At 40.6% G+C, this 22680-nt stretch overlaps 1 protein-coding gene across 14 annotated transcripts in view; it reads right to left on the bottom strand.

The window, feature by feature from the left end:
• The window catches only part of RYR2 (ryanodine receptor 2), a 625908-nt gene that overhangs the window by 413291 nt on the left and 189937 nt on the right, over positions 1–22680 (bottom strand). For all 14 annotated transcript variants that reach the window (XM_053300231.1, XM_053300272.1, XM_053300252.1 and 11 more), the window contains exons 4-8: positions 19528–19548; positions 9202–9216; positions 4178–4252; positions 1737–1815; positions 626–738 (exon numbers count right to left, since the gene is read on the bottom strand). In XM_053300231.1, coding sequence (XP_053156206.1) covers positions 626–738; positions 1737–1815; positions 4178–4252; positions 9202–9216; positions 19528–19548 — 303 coding nt within the window. The remainder of the gene's footprint in view (positions 1–625; positions 739–1736; positions 1816–4177; positions 4253–9201; positions 9217–19527; positions 19549–22680) is intronic.

The raw sequence follows: 22680 nt of genomic DNA, 5'->3' as shown, positions 1-22680 counted from the left end.
ACCTTCTGCACAGTAGAGGACTCTGCTACAATGTCCCTAACAAATGGCTATCCAGTCTCTGTTTGAAAACAGGTAGTAAAGGAGAGCCCATTTTGAGAACTTTTGAAAAACAGGAAATAAATATTCATAGTAGTAGTAGTAGTTCCAAAGATGTCCTCGCACATCCTCCCAGCATTCCGTTCACTCCCTCCCAGCCAGCATCAAGAGCCTCCAGTTCTGGTGAATCCCCCACCCCACATCTCCTTGTGCCAGAATCAAACGTTACTGGGCGAGAAGAACCATGGAGAAGCACCTACGCCACCCCACTGCTACAAATTCACTGAAATCAAAACATCCAATGCACAGGCCTACTATCCTTCTCTCAAAAATTATCCTTCTCTCAATGCTGGCTGGGAAGAAATGAAGGCTATTACAACTGTCAATTCTAATATGCTAATGTTGCATTTAACATGTCATCGCAATGTTAAATATAACTATTTAACATGTCATCACAAATTGTGCCTTATTTATAATATTCAGTCCATAACATGTAGAAAAATAATTTGCAGACCTCATTTTAGTCTAATAGCTTTTTTAAAAAGTTATTACGCTGCATGTAATTTTATGTAGTCTCTTCATTACTCACCAAGTACCTTTCTGAAGAGACACTGACTAAGATGAGATCATCTCCAACACGAACCTTTTCTCCTTCTGAACGCTGTTTGGAGGCCGGGTGTATTGTCCACCAGCAGGCCTCACCTACATTACGCACAGTTGAGAGAAAATATTAGAATTCATTATTTTCATTAAGATTGCATCAACTTATATTGCTGAATACAATTAATCCTAGTTGTCACATACCTGGATGTATAATGAACAAATAATTCAATTTCTTTGTTATAAATAGTAGTATTTTATTTCAGCAACTCTCAACAAAGTGAAAAGGTAGGTTGCTGACTGTTCATATTAAAGACTCGGTTGTTCTCTCACATAGTTTTCACACACTATACTAACAATATGTTTTTGTCTCTAACTCAGTGGTGTTTTTTAAAAATCTTGAAACTATGGAAAACATGGCATAGAATACGGTTAAACAAAAATATTCAGATGTGACGCCCGCTATTCTACACTTTGTCCACAGCATTTAGGAACATAGGAAGCTGCCTTCTATAGAGTCAGAACATTGGTCTGTCAAGCTCAGTACAGACTGGCAGCAGCTTCTCCAGTTGCAGGCAGGAGACTCTCACATCCCTATCTGGAGATGCCAGGAAGGGAACTTGGAACCTTCTGCATGCAAGGATGCAGGTGCTCTTCCCAGAGTGGCCCCATCCCCTAAGGGGAATATCTTACAGTGCTCACACATGTAGTACCCATCCAAAAGCAAACTAGGCAGACCCTGCTTAGCAAAGGGGATAATGCATGCTTGCTACCACAATTTAGAGTTGATACAAGTGTGATATACTTGCATATATATTCTTGCTATATATTTTATGCCAAGAAGAGAGCCTGCATAGCCAGAAAAAGAGACTTCCACATCCTGTTTTAAACGTACTTTAAACAAAAGTTGCTATTGAAATCAAATTATGCGATGGGCACATATTTTTCTATATCTTTGAACAGATGCAGTCTTAAATATTTATTATAGAAATAAAATAATTTAATAATATAGTAATATTAGTTTCCACAGAAAATTAAATCCTTAGCACAACTCACTGCCATACAAAACAACGTAGTTTTTTAAAAAGATGTCTACTCACCTGTTGTATCTTCTTGCAAGCCCACATCAAATGCCAGTTTGTCCATTGATGTTCGTGAGGTGGAGAGGCAACACAGATACTAAGAAAGAAAAGGGGGGAAATGCTCTCAATTTCTGCTGCCTAGCTTCAAATCTGTAAATACAGTATAATCATTTTGCTATTATGAAACTATGTAACCATTTTATTGGGGGTTCATAAACACAATTTCACTTATACAGTATTTAAATAAAAACAGAATAGTACAAAGATGGCACTGACTAAGATTAATATTATTTGGTAAGATGCCCGTTTTTGTTAATATCAGGTTCCTACTGGGGTTTGCACAAAACCGGTTGGTCCAGTTCAGTTTGAGTCCAAACTGGACCCAAACAACACCGTGCCAGTTCACTTCCCCCCCTTCCCCATGAACTCCCCTTGGTTTGGGTGGTTGTGGTTTGCAAACATTTTTTGGTTTGAAAAATTTATTTATTTCAGAAAATGCCCCCTCCAGTGTCTTCTCTGAGGCTGCAAGGAGGGTCTCACAGAGGTCCCCCCTCCCCACACCAGCCTTTCTTATGTCAAAAAGCGCCCAGTTTGGGCAATCTTTGGCCCGTTCTGGGACTTCCCCCATCATGGTGGCCATTTTGGAGGCCGCCGCGCATGCGCAATGGGCCTCTGTGCAGCCTAGGTCATGACTCAGCCACAAAGGGGCCCACTTTATATGTGTGGCAGCCTCCAAAATGGCCACTGTGTCAGAGGAAAGGACTGGAACTGACTAAAGAACACCAGGTGGGTTTTGGCAAAACAGAGGCTGACGGGAGGAGGGGAAACCTCCGTGGATCCCTTTCCCTGCTGCCTCAGAGAAGCCTCTCGGAGGCGATAAGTACTAAAAAGAAATTCCCCAAAAAACAATCGTGAACCCCAGAACGGCTGGAGGGGTTCAGTCCGGGGTCAAGCCGAACTGGGGGTGGTTCAGCTCAACCCTGAACTGTTGAATCAAACCAGTTTGCAACATCCCTACTTCCTACATTACAAAATGGGAGACAGAAATAAGAGAACTGAAGCTAGGATTGTTTAAAGTTGGACTAGTGGAGCCAGAGGGAAAGAAGAGATATGAGTAAGATACATATTATTAGAAATGGATACTTAACCTATCCCTCCCCAAATCTCTAGATTTGAATGTAGGTGAGATATATGAAAGAAATTATGTAATTTTAGAAGGAGTTTAGCCAGTGTAATATGAACATACAAGAAACCAGCAAGCTATTTTTCACCTGTTATCAAATAAAATAATCTAGAGTGTCAAACTACCGACCTGTGTGAGTTCAAGTTCTATCCCATCTAAAGCAGCACTTAGACAAGCCACCATGTTTCTTCCCCACTGCTGTTCACTGAAGTGATGGCATGTCTTTTTATTAGCCAATCCTTCTCCCCCACCCCGACCGTGTCCTTCCTCCCATCACTGCCATGTTCCTCTCCCCTGCATCCTCATGGTGGACTCTTCAGCACACAAAGTGCTAGCCCAGGAGAGGGAGAGAAAGATGGAAGATGAGGAAGACAATGTCAGAGGACGGTGAGGGGTGCTTTTTATCTCAGCAAGGGAGGGAGGAATAGGGGAGGAAGAAAATAAGAGAGTGAGGGAAAGAGGGGGAGGGGATGAGGAAGAAAGAAGAGTGAATCAAGGGTAAGGGAGGAGGGAAGGAGTTCTGCTTTCCTTGGGTATGATTTCCTTGGGTTTTGGAATAATTGATCTAATTATTGAGCATTAGAAATTTGTTGGGAACAATAACTGTTAAAATGTGATGTTTATGTTCAGAATTCCTCCTAAAAATAAAAATCTTAAATTTACCCTGAACATATTCTGGTGTAAAAAGTAGTGCATTCAGCAAATTTCAGTGGCAGGATTGTGTATGCAAATTAGTTATCTGTATGTCATTGGGAAGTACAATATTCAGAATTTCTTTTTTTTTTTTTTTTAAGTGTGTGTGAGGTGGGCACAAGCCGACAGAAGGCAGCCCAAGTCTATGTGCCTGCCCCCACCACATGCATCAGAATCAAATCCAGTCCAACACCTGATTTAGTTTGACCCTCGCCCACTGAGCTAGATGAATCAATTTCCTATGAGATGCCTAACAGTGAAACATACCTCACACCCATTACCTAAGGTATAATAATCACCATTAAGGTTCCAATGAGATATGTGGCAGTGAATAATCCACAGACTAAAATTCAATTGTTGACATCCTTGGGAGTGATTCATCAAGACCTCATTTACAAAGAAGTCCTCCAAGATTATTGCACTGGAAAGAAATAGCCTGAGTGGCAAAATTCTCTGCTGCCATAGAGACAGACAGAGAAGCATCTCTATGACAACTGGTTCTCCTACTCCCCACCAGCTGTGGGTTGCATCCTTCTAATTTGGATTCAATGAAAGAAGGCATATCAACATCATTCATACATACCATACCACTGTAAGAATGGCGTAGCAATATTGCATGTCCATAGAGCAGTGTCCGATGACCACCACCTTGAGCAGTCTGCATGAATTAAGAGATTGATTAGCATGTTGGCATAAAATTAATCATTCCTATTTAAAAATTGCCCAAGGTCCCTCTTTTGAAGGATCAAAAAAGTAGTTAAATAGTTAAGTGGTTAAATAAAATCCTAAGGAAAAAACCTAAGGCATTGCCCCAGTACTGTTATGCTGGAATGCCTACATTTAGGGAGATACAAATAATCTTTTCTTGACTAAGGGAGTCTTCGCTATACTATATTTGATAACAAATCAACCAAGGAAATGTCAATTTAGAAAACAAAGAGCTTCGCAAGAACTTGATGAGCACTCTCCTATTTAACTCAGAAAAACAATTAAAGCAGCCTGTCAATATGTGCCATGGATTACTTACAGAATATATTTGTATTCACACACACACACACACACACACACACACACACACACACACACGCGCGCGAATATAAATACGATGAATATTTATATTCCGCATGTATCCTTCTTATCTAAAATTAAAGTCAATATAAAGGCCATTCGTTAAAGTAGTACTGCATAAAGCATCAGGAAACTAAAAGAATAGATGAAGAATATACTGTACTCCTTTACCAACACAGAGTTGTATTTAGGCCTTGGGTAAGAAGAAGCTTGAACAAGGAAACCTTTCCATCCACTTCTTCCTGTCCCACCCCCACCCTGCAACTCCCGTTGTTATCCACTCTGTAATAACCTGTGAAAATTTTCATTTCAAATAAAATATTATGGATTTTATCCAGACCTTGTATGTGCAAATAAGAATAAGGATGTAGCTCAGTCGTATTTATTTATTTTATTTATTATTTTTTATAATAAATATTTAAAATATTTTTATACCACCCAAAACCGACGTCTCTGAGCGGTTTACAAGAAGATAAAAACAAAAGTAAAACATTAATTAAAAACAAAAACAAAAAATTTAAAAACAAGAAATTGAAAACACAACAATTTAAAATTTTAAAACAATATTCTAAAAACAACATTAAAACAATCAAAACAATATCAGTTAAAAGCCTGGGTGAACAGGTGCATCTTTAAAGACTTTTTAAAAGTTGTCAGAGATGGGGAGGCTCTTGTTTCACTAGGGAGCGCATTCCAAAGTCTTGGGGCAGCAACGGAGAAGGCCCGTCCCTGAGCATCCACCAGATGAGCCAGTGGCAAATGCAGACAGACCTCTCCTGATGATCTCAAAGGGCGGTGGGGTTCATGATGAAGAAGATGTTTTCTTAAATACCCAGGACCCAAGCTGTTTAGGGCTTCATAGATTATGACCAATGCCTTGTATTTTGCACAGAAACATATCGGCAGCCAGTGTAACTCCTTCAATACAAGAGTAATATGGTCTCTCCTAGATGACCCAGAGACCAGCCTGGCTGTCGCATTCTGGACCAACTGTAGTTTCCGGACTATGTACAAGGGCAGCCCCACATAGAGCGCATTGCAGTAATCAAGTCTGGAGGTTACCAGCAGATGTGCCACTGTTTTGAGATCGTCTATCTCAAGAAACGGACGCAGTTGGCGTATCACCCAAAGCAGACAGAAGGCTCTTCTGGCCACTGCCTCATCCTGGGACACCAAGGAGAGACTTGGATCCAGAAGAACCCCCAGACTGCGTACCTGTTCTTTCTGGGGAAGTGTGACCCCATCCAGAACAGGCAGATCAAAATCATTTCCTGAGTTCCAACCCCACACAATAAGTACCTCTGTCTTATCTGGATTCAGTCTCAGTTTGTTATCCCTCATCCAGCCCATTACTGCCTCCAGGTAGGCATTCAGGGAGGTTATGCCCTCTCCTGATGATGCTGACATGGAGAAATAGATTTGGGTGTCATCAGCATACTGATAGATAGCACCTGCACCAAATCTCCTGATGATTTCTCCCAGTGGTTTCATGTAGATGTTAAACAACATCGGAGACAATACAGAGCCCTGAGGGACACCATACAAAAGTTGAGATTTTCAAAGAACAATAGTCTCCAAGGGACACTTATCTGGAATCTGCCCGAGAGGTAGGAGCAGAACCACTGCAGAGCAGTGCCTCCCACCCCCAACCCTCTCAGACACTCCAGAAGGATACTATGGTTGATAGTATCGAAAGCCGCCAAGAGGTCCAAAACAACCAACAGTCACATTTCCTCTGTCCATTCCCAGTTGGAGATCATCCATCAGGCCAACAAAGGCAGCCATAGAAAACCCGGAAGCCAGTTTGAGATGCGTCAAGATAATCAATTTTCTCCAAGACTGTCTGGAACTAAGGTTGGAGACAGGCCTGTAGTTACTCAGCTCTGAGGGATCCAAGGTAGGCTACTTTAGAAGCGGTCTAATAATTGCCTCCTTAAGACTAGGAGGCATCCTACCTTCCCTCGGAGACACATTTATAATCTCTACCAGGCCTTCTACAACAACCCCCCTGCCAGACAGTATAAGCCATGCTGGGCAAGGGTCAAGAGGACAGGTGGTGGGCCACACTGTTCCAATCAGCTTGTCCACATCCTCAGGAGTCACAAACTAGAACTGATCCAACCTAACCATGTAAGAGGAGTCGCTGGATACATCCACATCTGATACTAAAGCAATTGTGGAGACAGAATCTAAGTCGGCCTGAATATGAGAGATTTTTTCCACAAAGAATTCGTTAAACACATCACAGCGGGTAATCGATGGTTCCAAATTCTGATTCAAGAGAGGAAGGCACATACTAGCCCTCTCACAACCCTGAACAACTCCACTGGACGTGAACTTGAAAAGAATCGCTTCTTTGCTGCACGTATCGCCTGAGCATAGGTCTTCAAATGAGCTCTATGTTGCAATCTGTCAGATTCAAGCCAAGTCTTTATCCACCTGCACGCCAGGCATCTACCTCACCACTTCAGCCCTCGTAGTTCTTCCGTATACCAAGGGGCCAGTTTTGAAGAGGGTTGGAGAGGATGCTTAGGAGCGATCATGTCTACTGCCCTGGTGAGTTTGCTGTTACAATTCTTTACCAGGACATCAACAGAATCACCGGCAGAGCCAACACTGAATCCCTCCAAGGCTTCTTGAAATCCTATGAGATCCAATAACCTTCTTGGGCGGACCATCCTAATAGGTCCCTCGCCCCTTCGAAGGTGGGGTGTGACTGTGAGTCCAACCTTAACCAGATGGTGGTCCGTCCATGACAATGGGGAAATCACCAGAGTCCCCACCCACGGAACACCACCCTGATCAGAGTGAAAGAACAAATCAAGTGCATGACCTGCAATGTGCGTTGGTCCCTGAGATAGGCCCATAGTCATCATGGCCACCATGAACTCCTGAGCCACCCCAGACAAATTAGTCCCAAAATGAACATTGAAGTCCCCCAGCACCACAAGCCTGGGGGACTCCAACAACAAACCTGAGACCAAGCCGCCAGCTCAGTTAGGGACTGTTGAGCAGCGGGGCGATCAATACACCAACAGAAGTCCCAGTCTATCCCTGGTCAGTACATACATTAGATATGATCTGACACTCTAACAGTGTCAGATCATATTGAATGATGGTAGAGCATCAGCTTTGCATGCAGAAGGTCCCAGATTCAATCCCTGCTATCTCCAGATAGGGTTTGGGGAGACTTCTGCCTGAATCCTTGGGGAGCAGCTGTCAATCAGTGTAGTACTGAACTAGGTGGACCAAAGGTCTGACTTGATATAAGGCAGCTTTCTGTGTTACTATGTGCAGACGGAAGCCCACACAAGGGACCTTTCTTGCTGCCTCATTCCCCTCAACAGTTCCTTGTGCACAACTCCCCCTAAGGGCTGGAGAATCTTCAGGAATGCAGGAGCCCCACTGATGGAAGGTGTATCTGCCTGCTTTTTGGCAATTCCTCCTCCCTCCTCTTACAGACCCATGCTTCCCATTCCACTGTGTTCCTAACGATCCTCTGCCACTTGCTGTCCAAAACACATCCTGCCCTCCCATTTCTGTCAATCCCCATCCATCAGGCAGTTATCACCAAAGGCAATAATACAGCAGGACACAGGAGTAAGAAATCAATCAATCAGCAGCCCCAGCTTAGAAACAAAATGGACTCCAACTTAGAAATTAACTACACTGTTACACCTTTAGTCAGATAATGTTTGCCCTCTCATAAAAAATATTAAAAATTTTCAAACATTTAAATAAAACTAATTCCCCACACCGTACATAGGTGTATGGAATCTGTCAACTATGATTGTACATTTAGTATAAAGGAGGGGAAAGCCTATAGCCCCTTATTTGCTTTCAAACTATAGTTCACAAAAGTCGCATAAGGGCAAAAGAGGCCCTGAATAAATCATCTAAATGAGCTGCCTGAACAGGATTGATTAATAAAAATATATTTTATAGCCTCTTTTAAAATAATGAATTCATTGATAATCATCAGTACCATTTATGCCAGTGTGATGATAAATGCTCCTGATTTTAAACACTGATCTGCTGAAAATGGCAAGAAAAAAAAATATAGGTAAAAGAAATATATTAAAGATGCCAAATAAAGCCTCAGTTGCTGTTTCCAAAATAAAATATATGGCCTACTTTCTCAACAACAAATAGCTTCATCTGTATGGATTAAACAAAAACAGATCCAGTAAATGTTCAATAAATCCATAATTGCTGCATAGATCCTGTCTTCACAGTCTTGGAAGTAAAATACAGCCAGGTAGATCAGTCTCACTCCATGCTTTATCAGCAGAACTCAGTGCAAAACACTTTATATTATTTGTTTGTCAAGGATAGCTTTTAGATGATCCTTTTGAGTTTAGGATGTTTAATATGCTTTAGAAAGGAAAGGGTATTTTACTGTGATTATATTTATTTATATACAATTTAATTTTTATCGTAAATTTATGTGATTTTATACAATATTTTTAAGAGCTACAGGTCAAACTGAACTCTTGTTAGTTGGACAGATCAGGATTAAATATCAGACTTCAAGCTTACCTTCATCATAAATTTCTGGAGTACCAGGAGAAAGAGAAAAAAGAAGATACATTAAAAGTATGTTATTGCTCAGCTATACTTTAAAATAATATTTGCTTCTTTATTTATAAAAGTAACATTTTAAAGCAGCATTTATCATAATTATATTACTATGCTGAATACCAGGAAAAAAACATTAATCAATGTTTGACCATTTATCTGGACAGGAATTTTTTCCACATAATCCAATATAATAAATATTATACATACATACAATGATTAATACTGCAGAAAGAACAATACATTGAAAATGCAGTGATCCAGATACTACTAATTAGTTTCAAATGGTTATAAGTATGCAAAAATAAAGAAGATATTAAAAAAATACTAACAACAGTGACAATAGTGCGATCAAATTCAGTATACATATGCGGGGAGAAAATCACCAAGGAAGTCTAACACAGACATTTTGAATTTCAGAAGAGGAGACTTCTCCAAAATTAGGAGAATGGTGAAAAGAAAGCTGAAAGGGAAAATTAGGAGAGCCACTTCGCTCCAAAATGCATGAAGTTTACTCAAAACCACAAAACTAGAAGCCCAGTTAGATTGTATACCCAAAAGAAGGAAAGGTACCACTAAGTCCACGAGGATGCCAGCATGGCTAACAGGTACCGTCAAGGAAGCCATAAAAGGAAAGAAGACTTCCTTCCAAAATTGGAAGGCCTGTCCAAATGAAGAGAACAGAAAGGAACACAAACTATGGCAAAAGAAATGCAAGGTGACCATAAGGGAGATGAACAGAGAATTTAAGGAACATTTAGCCAAAAGTATCAAGGGGAATAACAAAAACTTCTTTAAATACATCAGAAGCAGGAAACCTGCCAGGGAAGCAGTTGGACCATTAGACAATGAGGGAGTGAAAGGGATTATTAAGGAGGATATGGAGGTTGCAGAGAAGCTAAATGAGTTCTTTGTGTCCATATTCATGGCAGAAGATAATGAGCATATACCTGGTTCCTGAACCATGCTTTTGGGGGATGGAGGCTAAAGGACTGAGTCAGACAGACGTGACAAGAGATGATGTTCTAAACTGTCTGGAAAAACTGAAAACTAAAAAATCGCCAGGGCTGGATGGCACCCATCCAATAGTCCTCAAAGAACTCAAATGTGAAATTGCCGACCTCCTTGCTAAAATATATAACTCATCCCTGCAATCAGGCTCTGTACTGGTGGACTGGAAAATAGCAAATGTAACACCAATTTTCAAAAAGTGATCCAGGGGTGATCCAGGAAATTACAGGCCGGTTAGCTTAACGTCCATTCCAGGCATCTTCATGTTTGTTTATTTCTACCCAAGGCCAGCATATCCGTTCCAGGCAAATTGATGGAAAGCATCCTCAAGGATAACATTGTAAAGCACATAGAAGAACAGGCCCTGCATAGAGAGAACCAGCATGGCTTCTGCAAGGGAAATCTTGCCTCCCCAACCTTTTGGAGTTCTTTGAGAGTGTCAACAAGTGTGTGGATAAAGGTGATCCAGTTGACATAGTCTACCTGGACTTCCAAAAAGCTTTCCACAAAGTTCCTCATCAAAGACTCCTGAGGAGACTTAGCGGTCATGGGATAAGGGGACAAGTACATGTGTGGATTGCTAACTGGTTGAAAGACAGGAAACAGAGGGCAGGTATAAATGGAGAGTTTTCACAATGGAGGGAAGTAAGAAGTGGGGTCCCCCAGGGATCTGTACTGGGACCAGTGGTTTTTAATTTATTCATAAATGATCTAGAAGTAGGGGTAAGAAGCGAGGTGGCCAAATTTGCAGATGATACCAAACTCTTTCGGGTAGTGAAATCCAAAACAGATTGTGAGCAGCTCCAAAAGGATCTCTCCAAACTGGTTGAGTGGGCGACAAAGTAGCAAATGCGGTTCAGTGTTGGCAAGTATAAAGTGATGCTCATTGGGACGAAGAAGCCCAACTTCAAGTATACGCTGATGGGATCTGAGCTGTCGGTGACTGACCAGGAGAGGGATCTTGGGGTCGTGGTGGACAGCTTGTTGAAAGTGTCAATGTGTTGCAGCTGTGAAAAAGGCCAACTCCATGATAGGGATCATTAGGAAGGGGACTGAAAATAAAACTGCTAATTTTATAATGCCCTTATACAAAACTATGGTGTGGCCACACCTGGAGTACTGTGTACAATTCTGGTCACCACATCTAAAAAAGGACATTGTAGAACTGGAAAAGGTGCAGAAGAGGGCAACCAAGATGATCGGGGCCTAGAGCACCTTTCTTATGAGGCAAGGCTATGACACCTGGGGCTATTTAGTTTAGAAAAAAGATGACTGCGGGGAGACATGATAGAGGTCTATAAAATCATGCATAGTGTGGAGAAAATGGATAGAGAGAAATTCTTCTCCCTCTCACATAACAGTAGAACCAGGGGTCATCCCATGAAATCTATTGCCAGGAAATCTAGGACCAACAAATGGAAGTACTTTTTCAGATAACGCATAATCCACTTGTGGAATTCTCTGCCACAAGATGTGGTGACAGCCAACAACCTGGATGGCTCTAAGAGGTGTTTGGATAACTTCATGGAGGAGAGGTCTGTCATCGGCTACTACTTGGAGGGCTATAGCCCACCTCCAGCCTCAAAGGCAGGATGCCTCTGAGTACCAGTTTCAGGGGAGTAACAGCAGGAGAGAGGGCATGCCCTCAACTCCTGCCTGTGGCTTCCAGAGGCATATGGTGGGTCACTGTGCGAAATAGGATGCTGGACTAGATGGGCCTTGGGCCTTATCCAGCAGGGCTGTTGCTATGTTAACTCATCCACAACGATTCTGAAAAATTACATCAGTCCATACATGCAGCTCTTAAATGGAGTTGTATTAATCTGTAAAAACTATTTCCCATACAAGTTTGAAATATCATCATTTCAGAACTTGCACAATATTCTAAATCGTTTCTAAATCCTCTACAACTGAGTTCCATGGCTCTGAATGTTCTGGTAGTATAGAATATCCAGTGGCATGAAATTATTTTCATACAAAACATTAGTTAATATTCATCAGTGCTCATGGCTACCACAGATGGACCAATGCTTATTAGGTCAACATAATCTGAATCAATTTTCTTTCATAGTGCATCCAAGATGCACTGCCTAGGACCCACTAAATTGCTTCCCACAATCAATTACCATTACCATTCTGGCACAAACTGATATACCAAGCTGTGATGCCAGAATAATATCCATAGACTCTATTTGCATGATACAGCCAATGGTATATTTTGCTCTAATTATTATTTTGCTCATCCAAGAAGTCTTAGACCAATTATATGACAAAGCTAAACATGGGCTTACCAGTGAGTTCCCTATCTATTCTCTCCACATGTGTTTGAACCAACAGATGGAACTTTCTCAGGTTGGCCCAATAAGCAAGACAAGCTGAGATGCCTCAGAAGTAAATCATCAGAGGAGCTACCAAAGCCTGAAAAACTAAATTCTGCATAACCAATTGTTAACTATAGCCAGAAGCAGCCACTGAACTAGGAACTATGCAACACAAATCTTTAGAACATGTATCATGTGAGATGCTATATCACAGAAAACAGAGATTGCTACAGGATTCCTTCTGGATTCCTGACAGCCTTTAGGGCATTTTCATGTGACAGACACTACAATCCTAACCCTCATCAATCTCTGGAATGTGGAAATGATATAGGCAGTTAACACAATTGCTCCTAAACAACCTCTTTAGAGTGCTGGAGTCCATTTGGATTCTTGGTTTTCCTGCAGCTAAGGGCAACAAAATGGCAAGGATAACTAGAGCAATACTGGAAAGCAAACTCATGACAAATTCAACCAAACATGGACTAGAACATGTTTTAGGGCCTACTCCATGGTGGTGGTGCTAACAAAGAAATCTTACTTCATCATCACAATTGCATCCACTCAGAGTAAGCCTGCAGAATTTTCTCAAACGGCAAAAGGTTCCGTTATACCCTGCCACTCATGAATGCAGGCTGGAACACTCAACAGCACACTGTGACAAATTTACACAATATTTTACAGATAAAATGGTTCACATACATTTCAACTTAAACATGTTATTTGTGATGACTGAAGATATGCCCAAAGCAACTGCATGTTTTATGATGGATATTGTTTAACCTGTTCTAACAGGAACTGTGAAGTCAATTACCTGTATTCTTGACCCTTGCCCATACAGCCTAATAAAAGTTGGTGGGAAGCGACAATTAAATAGAGGAGCTTATTAATTCTTCACTGCAGGAGGGCAAAGTGGTCTGACCAGTGCTACAAAAAGCCCTCCCTAAATCTCTCTGGTTTGGACAACTATCAGCAAATTTTTAATCTCTCTTTTTGGGTTAAAGTGATTGAGCATGTGCTGGTGACCCAATTTGAGGTGGTTTCTTGACAAATGCAACAAGAAAGCCGGAGCAGCCCAGGAAGCTGGATACGGTAACAGGAAGATGTTCTCAGTCTGAGTTGGCTAGCTGGAAAACATGTTCCTGGGTGAGAGCGCCTGCTTGGGCAATAAAGACAAGTGGCTGTCGCAGTTAGAATCTGAGTCGGGGCAATTTTCCACTCCTCAAATTTTGCCGCCGTAGGTAAATGCCTACCTTGCCTATCCAATAATCTGGCCGTTTGGTCCTGCTTACCTGTTAAGCATTCCTGCAAAGGGTTTATTTCACAAGCCTTTTCCATCTGAGGTTCAGTGGGCAAGAACACAGAACAGGGCCTTTTCCATTACAGTATTTCCATTTCAGTTACTGGAACTCACTCTCACAGATAGTTTGAGCTATTCCATCCCTCTTAGCTTTTAGAAAGCTGGCATTCGCTGCACCTTTGGTCATGGTTGATGGAGTGTCCTCTGGCTTTTCCCGCTTGCATAATGTGATATATTAAATGTTTAAATTATTTATTATGATGTTTTAAATTATTATAAGCCACTTTTAGGCCCATGGGAACAAAAGGTAGGATAGGAATTATACACACACACACACACACACACACACACAGATATTCCTTCTACAACCCCTTACCCATACTTAGGGAATGAGTGCATGTAAGGGGTAGATCATGCACCAAGCAGGTTAGATCATCCAAGCAGGTTAGCAACTCATCGGTAAGTCCAACTTGATCTCTCTCATCCTCTCTCCAGGTACATGACTCAACAAGTTTGGATATACCAAAGCCACCATTTATAAGGCAGGACCACTGTGCTAACTTCCAAACCCTGAACAGATAATTAATCTGACGTAACTAACTACAGGACCTCCTGCAACACCCTTCAACCAAATGAATTGAAAAAAGACAGCATGTGACATTTACTCCCTTTCTGCTTTACATTGTGAGAATTATTTCTTCTCCCATGCCTTATTAGCCAACTGAAACCATTCCAGACCCATGAAAGGGGGCATTAGCTACATCTGACTAGGAATTTGTAAGAACACAAAGGTGGATGTCAATTTGTACCTCATTGTAAGGATTACTGGACAATTTTATAACAGGAGTAAGACATCATCCTATCATCCCAATGTACAGCCAAACAAATTTAGTCAAGTAAGATTTACTAGAGTAATCTTACTCCAGTAAATTGGTTTGGATATACAGTGGGATATGATGATGATGATGATGATACTTGATCATTATTATACTTTGGCATTATTACACTTGTACTAACACCCACTGGCATCCACCCATACCTTCTTTCAGAACTATAGCCAGCATTTTGTGGGTTAAGACACATATTAGTGTCAACTATGACATCATATCTAGAGAGAGGATAAGAGAGCTTGGCTAAGTGCTGTAAAATATGTTCATTCTATTTTTGAAAATGGCAGGGATTTTTCAATTACATGCAGACACATCTGTAAGACATAGGCAACTAGGAAAGCAATCTCATTTGTTCGCCACTCTCCCTGCCACTGCGGCTTTACAGGTAAGCTACAAATACTCCTTCCAATTAAACATTAAATTCACTTCCAGAAACAAGATGGAGGAAAACTGAGAAACCACATTACTTGCACCCTGTTCTCTGTTTATTTTTTCCAGAAAAAAGAAATGGGAAGCATATGGATTAGGTTGTCAGTTCCCATTTCCACCTTCCTAAAGCTCTATATCACAGAGGGTGGGGTTTCCTCCTGCCAATGTCCAGCTTGTAGTCCCCTGGAGTCCTGGGGCTCCTTCCAATAGTGCCTCAGAGGCCGTGAGCTAAAGAGAGGAGGTTGTGCCACCTATAAGCCCCCTTCTCCGATGCTCCACGGCTCGGTCTTCTCCAGTTCTCTGGGCAATCGTTACTCTTCACCCTCCTCAAAGTAAAGATAAAGTGTGCTGCCAAGTCGATGTTGACTCCTGGTGACCACAGAGCCCTGTGGCCCTCATTATCAGCCAGTGCTCCCTTATATACCCTCACACAGGCTTTGCAAGTCCTGATATTTCACCCAAATCCCATTCTCGGGTTTTGCGAGAGTAGTGGAACATGCCACTCTTCCCCCTCCCGGCCCTGTCCTCTCCTCAGTGATCCCTGGTATGGGGAGTGGAAACTGTGTCAGATGAAGGTGGCTCTTTTCCTGGTTGATTATGAAGCTGTGGTCATCTAGGCACTGGAGAGTCCTGTATATGTCTCTTTGGGCTTGATAGGAGGCGGCTGATTAAACCATCATCCATTATGGGTGTACGTGAGTACCCTGGAGGCAGGGGTGTGCAATTAATGTAGTAGGCCATCTGGGGACCCTGGTATCATAGCTTGGTGACATGGAGTGGTGTACATGTTAATTCTGAAGCTCACTAGATTTATCTCTGAGATTCATTATTAAAGAGGTGGATCAATGGCCAAATTATTGTCTTCTAGGGGCAAAGTTGATTTGTAGTGAGTAGATTAGTTTGAACAGAGAGGCATGCAAAGGGGGCTACTTATGCCCCACTTCAGGAGGCAGCATGAGTATAGTAACTGCCTTTGTTCCTTATTTTACACCTTGGTAAGAATCATCTTTGCAATATCTCAGATGTAGAACTCATTAGCCGAGTGGTTAGACACTTTGGGCTCATTAAGGAGCTGTTCCTAGGGGTTAAAATTGAATGAATATAGTACTCCCAAGAAGCAAGGAGCTCACAACCCTGCTGCAGTGGGATAAGATTTGGGGGGAAAGTCAACCAGAACATTTGGAAGGTGGGTATGTACCAGCTGGGTATTGCCTTTGGCAAACCACATTTGTTTAGGAAAGCCAGTGATGGCTCTGGCAGATGATGGTGTTGAACTTTATATTCAAAATATGGTAAGGGATCTTTTATAGAGAAACATTTTAACACAGTAACAAGAAAAATGATCTTGGCCAAGATGATAATAGATGAACCCTCATAGGTTTGTGCAGTTCTAGAGTCGGGCTGCCGTCTAGAATGTTAAAGCTTGCCGAGTATAGCTTTTGGCAATTTATATGGGGAACCTGCTTCATCACACCTACCTTTCCTTGCAAGGGGAATAGGTTGCCACCTGTTGACTGTGCAAAAGCTTTCTTTTTAGGAACAATCTAACTGGTAAATGCTCAATGTGATTTTATCTCTTGATTGAACATGACACTGTAAAGGATTTGTCCACTGGCTTCTCATTGAGTGTACTACTAGAATACTAAATTATCATTTTAACTCTCAACAAGCTATTTTTTTCTTAATGACATGCAGAATATCCTATACCCTGAATATTATTGGGGCTTCCCCTCTGAAAATGGGGTTCCAATTTGTAACATGGGAAATTCAGTCAGGTTTCTAGCTGTTCATATCATCTGCTATACATTAGTACTGCTAAACAGATAATCTGCAGCCATTAGGTATAATCTCTTATGTAAAATACATACATATGTTAAAAAGCCCAACTTTCAAGAACTTTGAAAGCATACGAGGTATAAATTTTAAAAGAACAGGCAGATGAGATGCAATTTTGCATAATATGGTCTTTTCATTTTTCTTGATCTCCAATTGTTTATATTTCACCTCAAAAAACCCTACTTGAATAACATAGGAAAATCCTAATACTCTGATATTGTAGTAATTCGACTATGCTTTTTTTAAAAGCACAGAACATTGTTGTAGGTAATAAGAAGAGCACTGCCCTAATGATACAATCTAGAACATTAAAATTAGTAGGGATGTGCAGTGAATGAATATTGTGTTTTGTCTTGTGCTCAAAACAAAACACTGAACATCAAAACAGTGGTCGACCAGGTTGTTTCAACGAAACAAAACCCAAAATGTTTCAAGTATTTCAGCCATAGGGAATAATGGGGAAACTCGAAACATGCCATTGTTCCCCATGGGTAGCTCCTAGGACCCCGAAGTGGGTTGGGTGATAGGGCATGATGGGTGCTACCTACCACCCAACCCACAAAATAAATGGGCAAAGAGGCAATTTTTAATCTTTCCCCCCCAAAAAACAACCCATAGGATCAGAAACCAATGCCAAAAAACCAATCAGCAATGCAAAAGCAGGCTTAAATGGCACTCAAAATGTCCAGACATTTCAAATCAAAATGGGGTTATTTTGTTCCGAGCTCAAAACACTCAAAACCGCCCATTTCAATGTAGAAATGTTTTACATATCCCTAAAATTCAATAAGCATTTATTTTGCAGAGACAACTCACTGAAGCACATGCTTATTTAGCTTGAAAATGTAGTATCATACAGTGGACTACTGTACATATAACAGCTTGTAACTCCTTTAGTAAAGATGTAATTTTCAGTTGCTGTGTAAACTATAAAATTCAATGACAGGTAAGTTAAAAATGAACATTTCTTGTTTTAAGACAAAGGCCATTAGTTCTAACATGCCTGTGAAGACCAAATCAATGCCTAGAATGGAATCTCCCTCCCTTCCAGAAAAGTCGGAGATTTTGCATTATGTATGTAGACTTGTTGATGTGCTAATAACCATATGGAAAAATAAGTAAGTTATCTAGCAGTATTCACCACATCTCTCTTAGAAATGCAGTACTATTGCTACTTTCAATAGAATGGAAACATTTTCAAAGCAATTCCCAGGTTTATGTTCATTTAATGTTCACTGAATTATTTTACAGAATTTATACAAAATAAAAAAGTACTAAAAGTCAGAATACAGCTCTTTTGCAAAGACACCAAGACACCAAAGACACCAAGAAGAAAACTCTTCCATGTCAACTGGAACTCCATAGAAATGCAAAAGTAACACACCCATGCTTTTAATCACATCTTGAGTTCCATGGGAAGTAGGCTGTCTTGATTGGTACAAGGTATGACTTCTGCAGACTTATGTCTCAGGATACTTTAATTTCCAGTTAAGGAATAGACAATTTGGAGAGACCGTTTTCTCTACCAGGTCTTTAGATGCTGAAATATCTACATTTTAGATGCTAAATATGTATTAAAAGATATAGTGTGGCTCCTACTTTAATTCCTTTGAAATGCTAATACATAAAGTGTATTCTTAATACAGAATATTAAGTTGTAAGTCACTTCAGCAGGCAGCTGCAGTAATTCAAAACAAAAATTAAACACAATTTGTACAAGTAACAAATAAAAATGAGAATCACGTAGACAGGAAATTTTTGAAAAAGATTATTCTGCTTTCTTTAAAAATGCAAATATACTGAGTGCCAATGCCTGAAAATACACAACAGAAAATAAACATGCTCAAGAGGTTCTGAACTGAGAGAATATATTATTTGCGTGCACAGATGTGTACATTATTGACAACAATATTACTGTACATGCAGACAGACAAAATGGAAGAGATCCTTTCAAAAGTTTCAGACCTGAATTATTTACAGAAACTCATATTTCAATACAGATATACAATTCAGAAATTAATCTAAATGCTGATTTGACAACATCTATGTAGTGATTTGTTTCTGTATATTCTTTGGCAGCTGTTACCTGCCTAGAAGGGCTTAATTCACTCTGGTTAATACAGAAATACATTCATTATAAACAGGATTGTGGTATTCATGCATTGCTCAATTAAGATGCATAAAGACAAAGAATGAGAAGTTTACAGGATGTGCATTTACAGGATGAAATTGCAAAGCTCAAAACAAAGCAGAATCCCCTTATAGGGTGTTTTTTACTTTGCAGTGATGAATTATAATTGCAGGGAAAGTATCTATTATTTTGAAAGGATTGTCACCTCTTTCAGAGACAAAAGTCCTGGCCGACATTCTAAAAATACTTATAAAACTTTGTTTTGAGCTCAGCAAATTAGTGTTGTGATACATACAGAATACAAAAAAACCACAGACAACTGACTCAGTGATAAACAAGGGATATTTGGGATCAGGAGTCAAAAGCACATACCCATTTTTCCATATCAACTAGCTGTAGAAAGAAAAAGCAAAAAATGAGTACTCACAATATATTCTGTAATCTATGACATTAATATAAATATCTTTTAATTAGGATTATTATATCAAAACAGTATCTACACTAGTTTCCCTTAAATGTTTGTGTTTTATGCTAAATACTTATTTAACTGATTGGATCAAGATAATTATGTGGAGTACAAGTCACAGTAAAAAGCTTTTCTACCTCCTCCTTACTGCAGTTTCCTGAAAGCCATTACTGAGGGTTTGTAATCCTCAGTGCAGAGATGTAGCTGCAGGAACTGTAGAAAGCAGGGATCTCCCTATACTTAATCAAAAGTGCATTCCACTTGGCACAAGCAACCCTTTTGGATCCAACCCTTTGTTTTCAAATCTGACTAGAAACCAAGTTGGGAACAGAAATTCAAATGAAAAGCAGCAAAGCACCTTGATGATTAAATGCGAACTTTTTATCTTTCCTGCAGATGCACATATGTGTTTCACTAGAAAAATATAGCTGAGTATAATGGTTGCCAATGTCTTGTCCTTTTAAATGGCCATGTGCTGAATACAACATGTAAACAGGGTCCATGCATGTATACCTGACTCACATTATCCTCAACATCAAGTGTTAAAATTAATGCACTGGAATCTAATTCATGTCTTTTTTTATCCACTGATGCCACCAATCAGGGGACAAGACTCACGTGAACTGGGCTTACACATGTAGATGCTATTTATATATTATATACAAAGCATGCATAAGAGGAATGACTGTGGGGGCAGGGTCATCCCACTCCTCTAGCATGTGTAGAATTTACAATATTCAAAGGTAAAGCATGTGTGATCTAGGATCAAAGAGTGGGCATCTTAAAATGTTTTATTTATTTTAATACATATATATCCAGCATTTCATTCAAAACCAAAACAGCTTTCACACATCAAAATAGAAACAGCAATAATAAAAGTCAGACTATTAATTCAAACAACAAATACAGGTGGCCCCCGTTATCCATGGGGGTCCTGTTCTGGCCCAGAACCACTACCACGGATAATGGAACTGCAGATAACGAAGCCTTGAGTCAATGGGAATGGGAGAGTTAGGCTTCTGAAGATTTTTAAGGAACTAAACAAACACAGAGGAGGCAGAAGTAAGAGAAAGGAAATTCTGTATCATGCTCTCCAAGTCTCCAGCTGTCCAGGAAAGCCGCCCCCCCCCCACACACACACACCAAAAAACAACAACACACCAATTCGTTCAATTTTCTGTGAAAGAATCACAGGGATTTTTTTTTATTTTTAAGATGAGCCACAAAATGGCCCCATGTTGATGGAAATAATATTGGAGATAATTTCTGGCCATCCAGGAACTGTGGATAGGCAAATTTTGCCTATTTTTTGAACTGCGGCTAATGAGGTGGGGTCTACACTGTCCAACCGTGGATATGCGAAAACATGGGTGCTGGGACTGCAGATAACAAGGGCTACCTGAACAAACCAGTCACATAATAATAAATAAAGCGGGGTGGGGTGGGGGAGTTAACAGTGGAATTAAACTGTTAATTCCACTGTTTCTTTCCAAACCATAGTATTAACCACCCATCTAAAAGCAGAAAGAGACGGAGTCTGCCTGCCCTCTTTGGGGAGGGAATTCCACAATTGAGATGCCACCACTGAACAGCAGTTGCCAACTCAATTTCTGTTAATTGTAGGCCAGAGAGCAGGATCTCTAAGCCAGAGTCTAGTTTAATATGGTAGAAAGCAGTCCTTAAGGTCCCAGATCATTTAGGGTTTTATTTTATTTTTATTTATTTTTACATTGTATATCCCACTCTTCCTCCAAGGAGCCCAGAGCGGTGTACTACATACTTAAGTATCTCCTCACAACAACCCTGTGAAGTAGCTTAGGCTGAGAGAGAAGTAACAGGCCCAGAGTCATCCAGCAAGTATCATGACTGAATGGGGTTTGAACTCGGGTCTCCCAGGTCCTAGTCCAGCACTCTAACCACACTACCATGCTGGCTCTTTTAAAGTTTTAAAGACTAGTAGCAGAACTGTATTTACCTGGGCCCAAGAATAGGTTTTTTCCAGGGTCTTTGATATTAGAAATGGTGGAGTCATCTTAAATTCAAAGTTGTTCCTTAAGGATAAATACAGGTATAAACTGCATTTAACCTCTATCTTTAAGGGGGTCATCTTCTATTTGGGTAAATATGATACTTCAAATTCAGCCCAGAAGTGTACCAGTAGTCGATTAAGCTGAAACATAACACCTGTAATGCTCTAGTCAGCTCGCTCCCATCAACATTCTTTCAGCTTCATTTTGTGCCAGTTAAAGCCGATCTTTAACCTTTGCTAGATTTGGGGGTAGATTTCCACTCCAAACTTAGTAAAGGTGCATAAACAAGCAAAACACTGTACTCCCAGGTATGCCTTTGTTATCAAACTCTTACCTGCACTCTGGTACACAATATTTTCATGTTTGGCACTTCACCAGTTATGTTATTATAAAAATATGACACAGGGTAGAAAACCACCCCAGAAATGAATGGAATCCTTATTCCATGTCCCTATGGTGGGGTGATTTCTATCCCATTCCCACATTAAGTCAGCTGGGAGAAAAACCACCCCAAAATGAATGGACTTTCCATGGTGGAGTGTTCTCTATACCAGGGTTTCTCAACATTGGGTCCCAAGTTGTTATGGGACTTCAGCTCCCATAATCCCCAGCCCCAATGGCCTTTGGCTGGGGATTATGGGAGTTGAAGTCCAATAACATCTTAGGACCCAAAGCTGAGAATCCCTGCTCCATACCATTCCCATGTTAAGCCATTTGGGGTGGGAGAGCACACCCTCTTTCTCTTTGGAAAGCTCAGTTTTCTCTTCTTTTGCATGCTCAATTGACCATGAAAGATGATAGTGTCTGAAAAACAGTCTGAGGCACTGCATAGTTCTGTGTTCCCAAGTTAGAGCACATGAAACCAGCCCCTCCCACAATGTCAGAACTCGTGTTCAGAACAAGTAAAACATCCAGAAGCATCTGACCTCTCAGAAGCAGGGATTTTAGCCACCATAACAACTCATGGTTTTAACTAGTCAACATTCTACCTAAAAGGTTTTAACTAGTCAACATTCTACCCATTGACAG

The sequence above is a fragment of the Hemicordylus capensis genome, chromosome 1 (assembly GCF_027244095.1).
Source record: "Hemicordylus capensis ecotype Gifberg chromosome 1, rHemCap1.1.pri, whole genome shotgun sequence".
NCBI lineage: Eukaryota > Metazoa > Chordata > Lepidosauria > Squamata > Cordylidae > Hemicordylus > Hemicordylus capensis.
The sequence above is the reverse complement of the archived record's forward strand: the minus strand, read 5'-3'. Positions and strand labels throughout refer to the sequence as shown.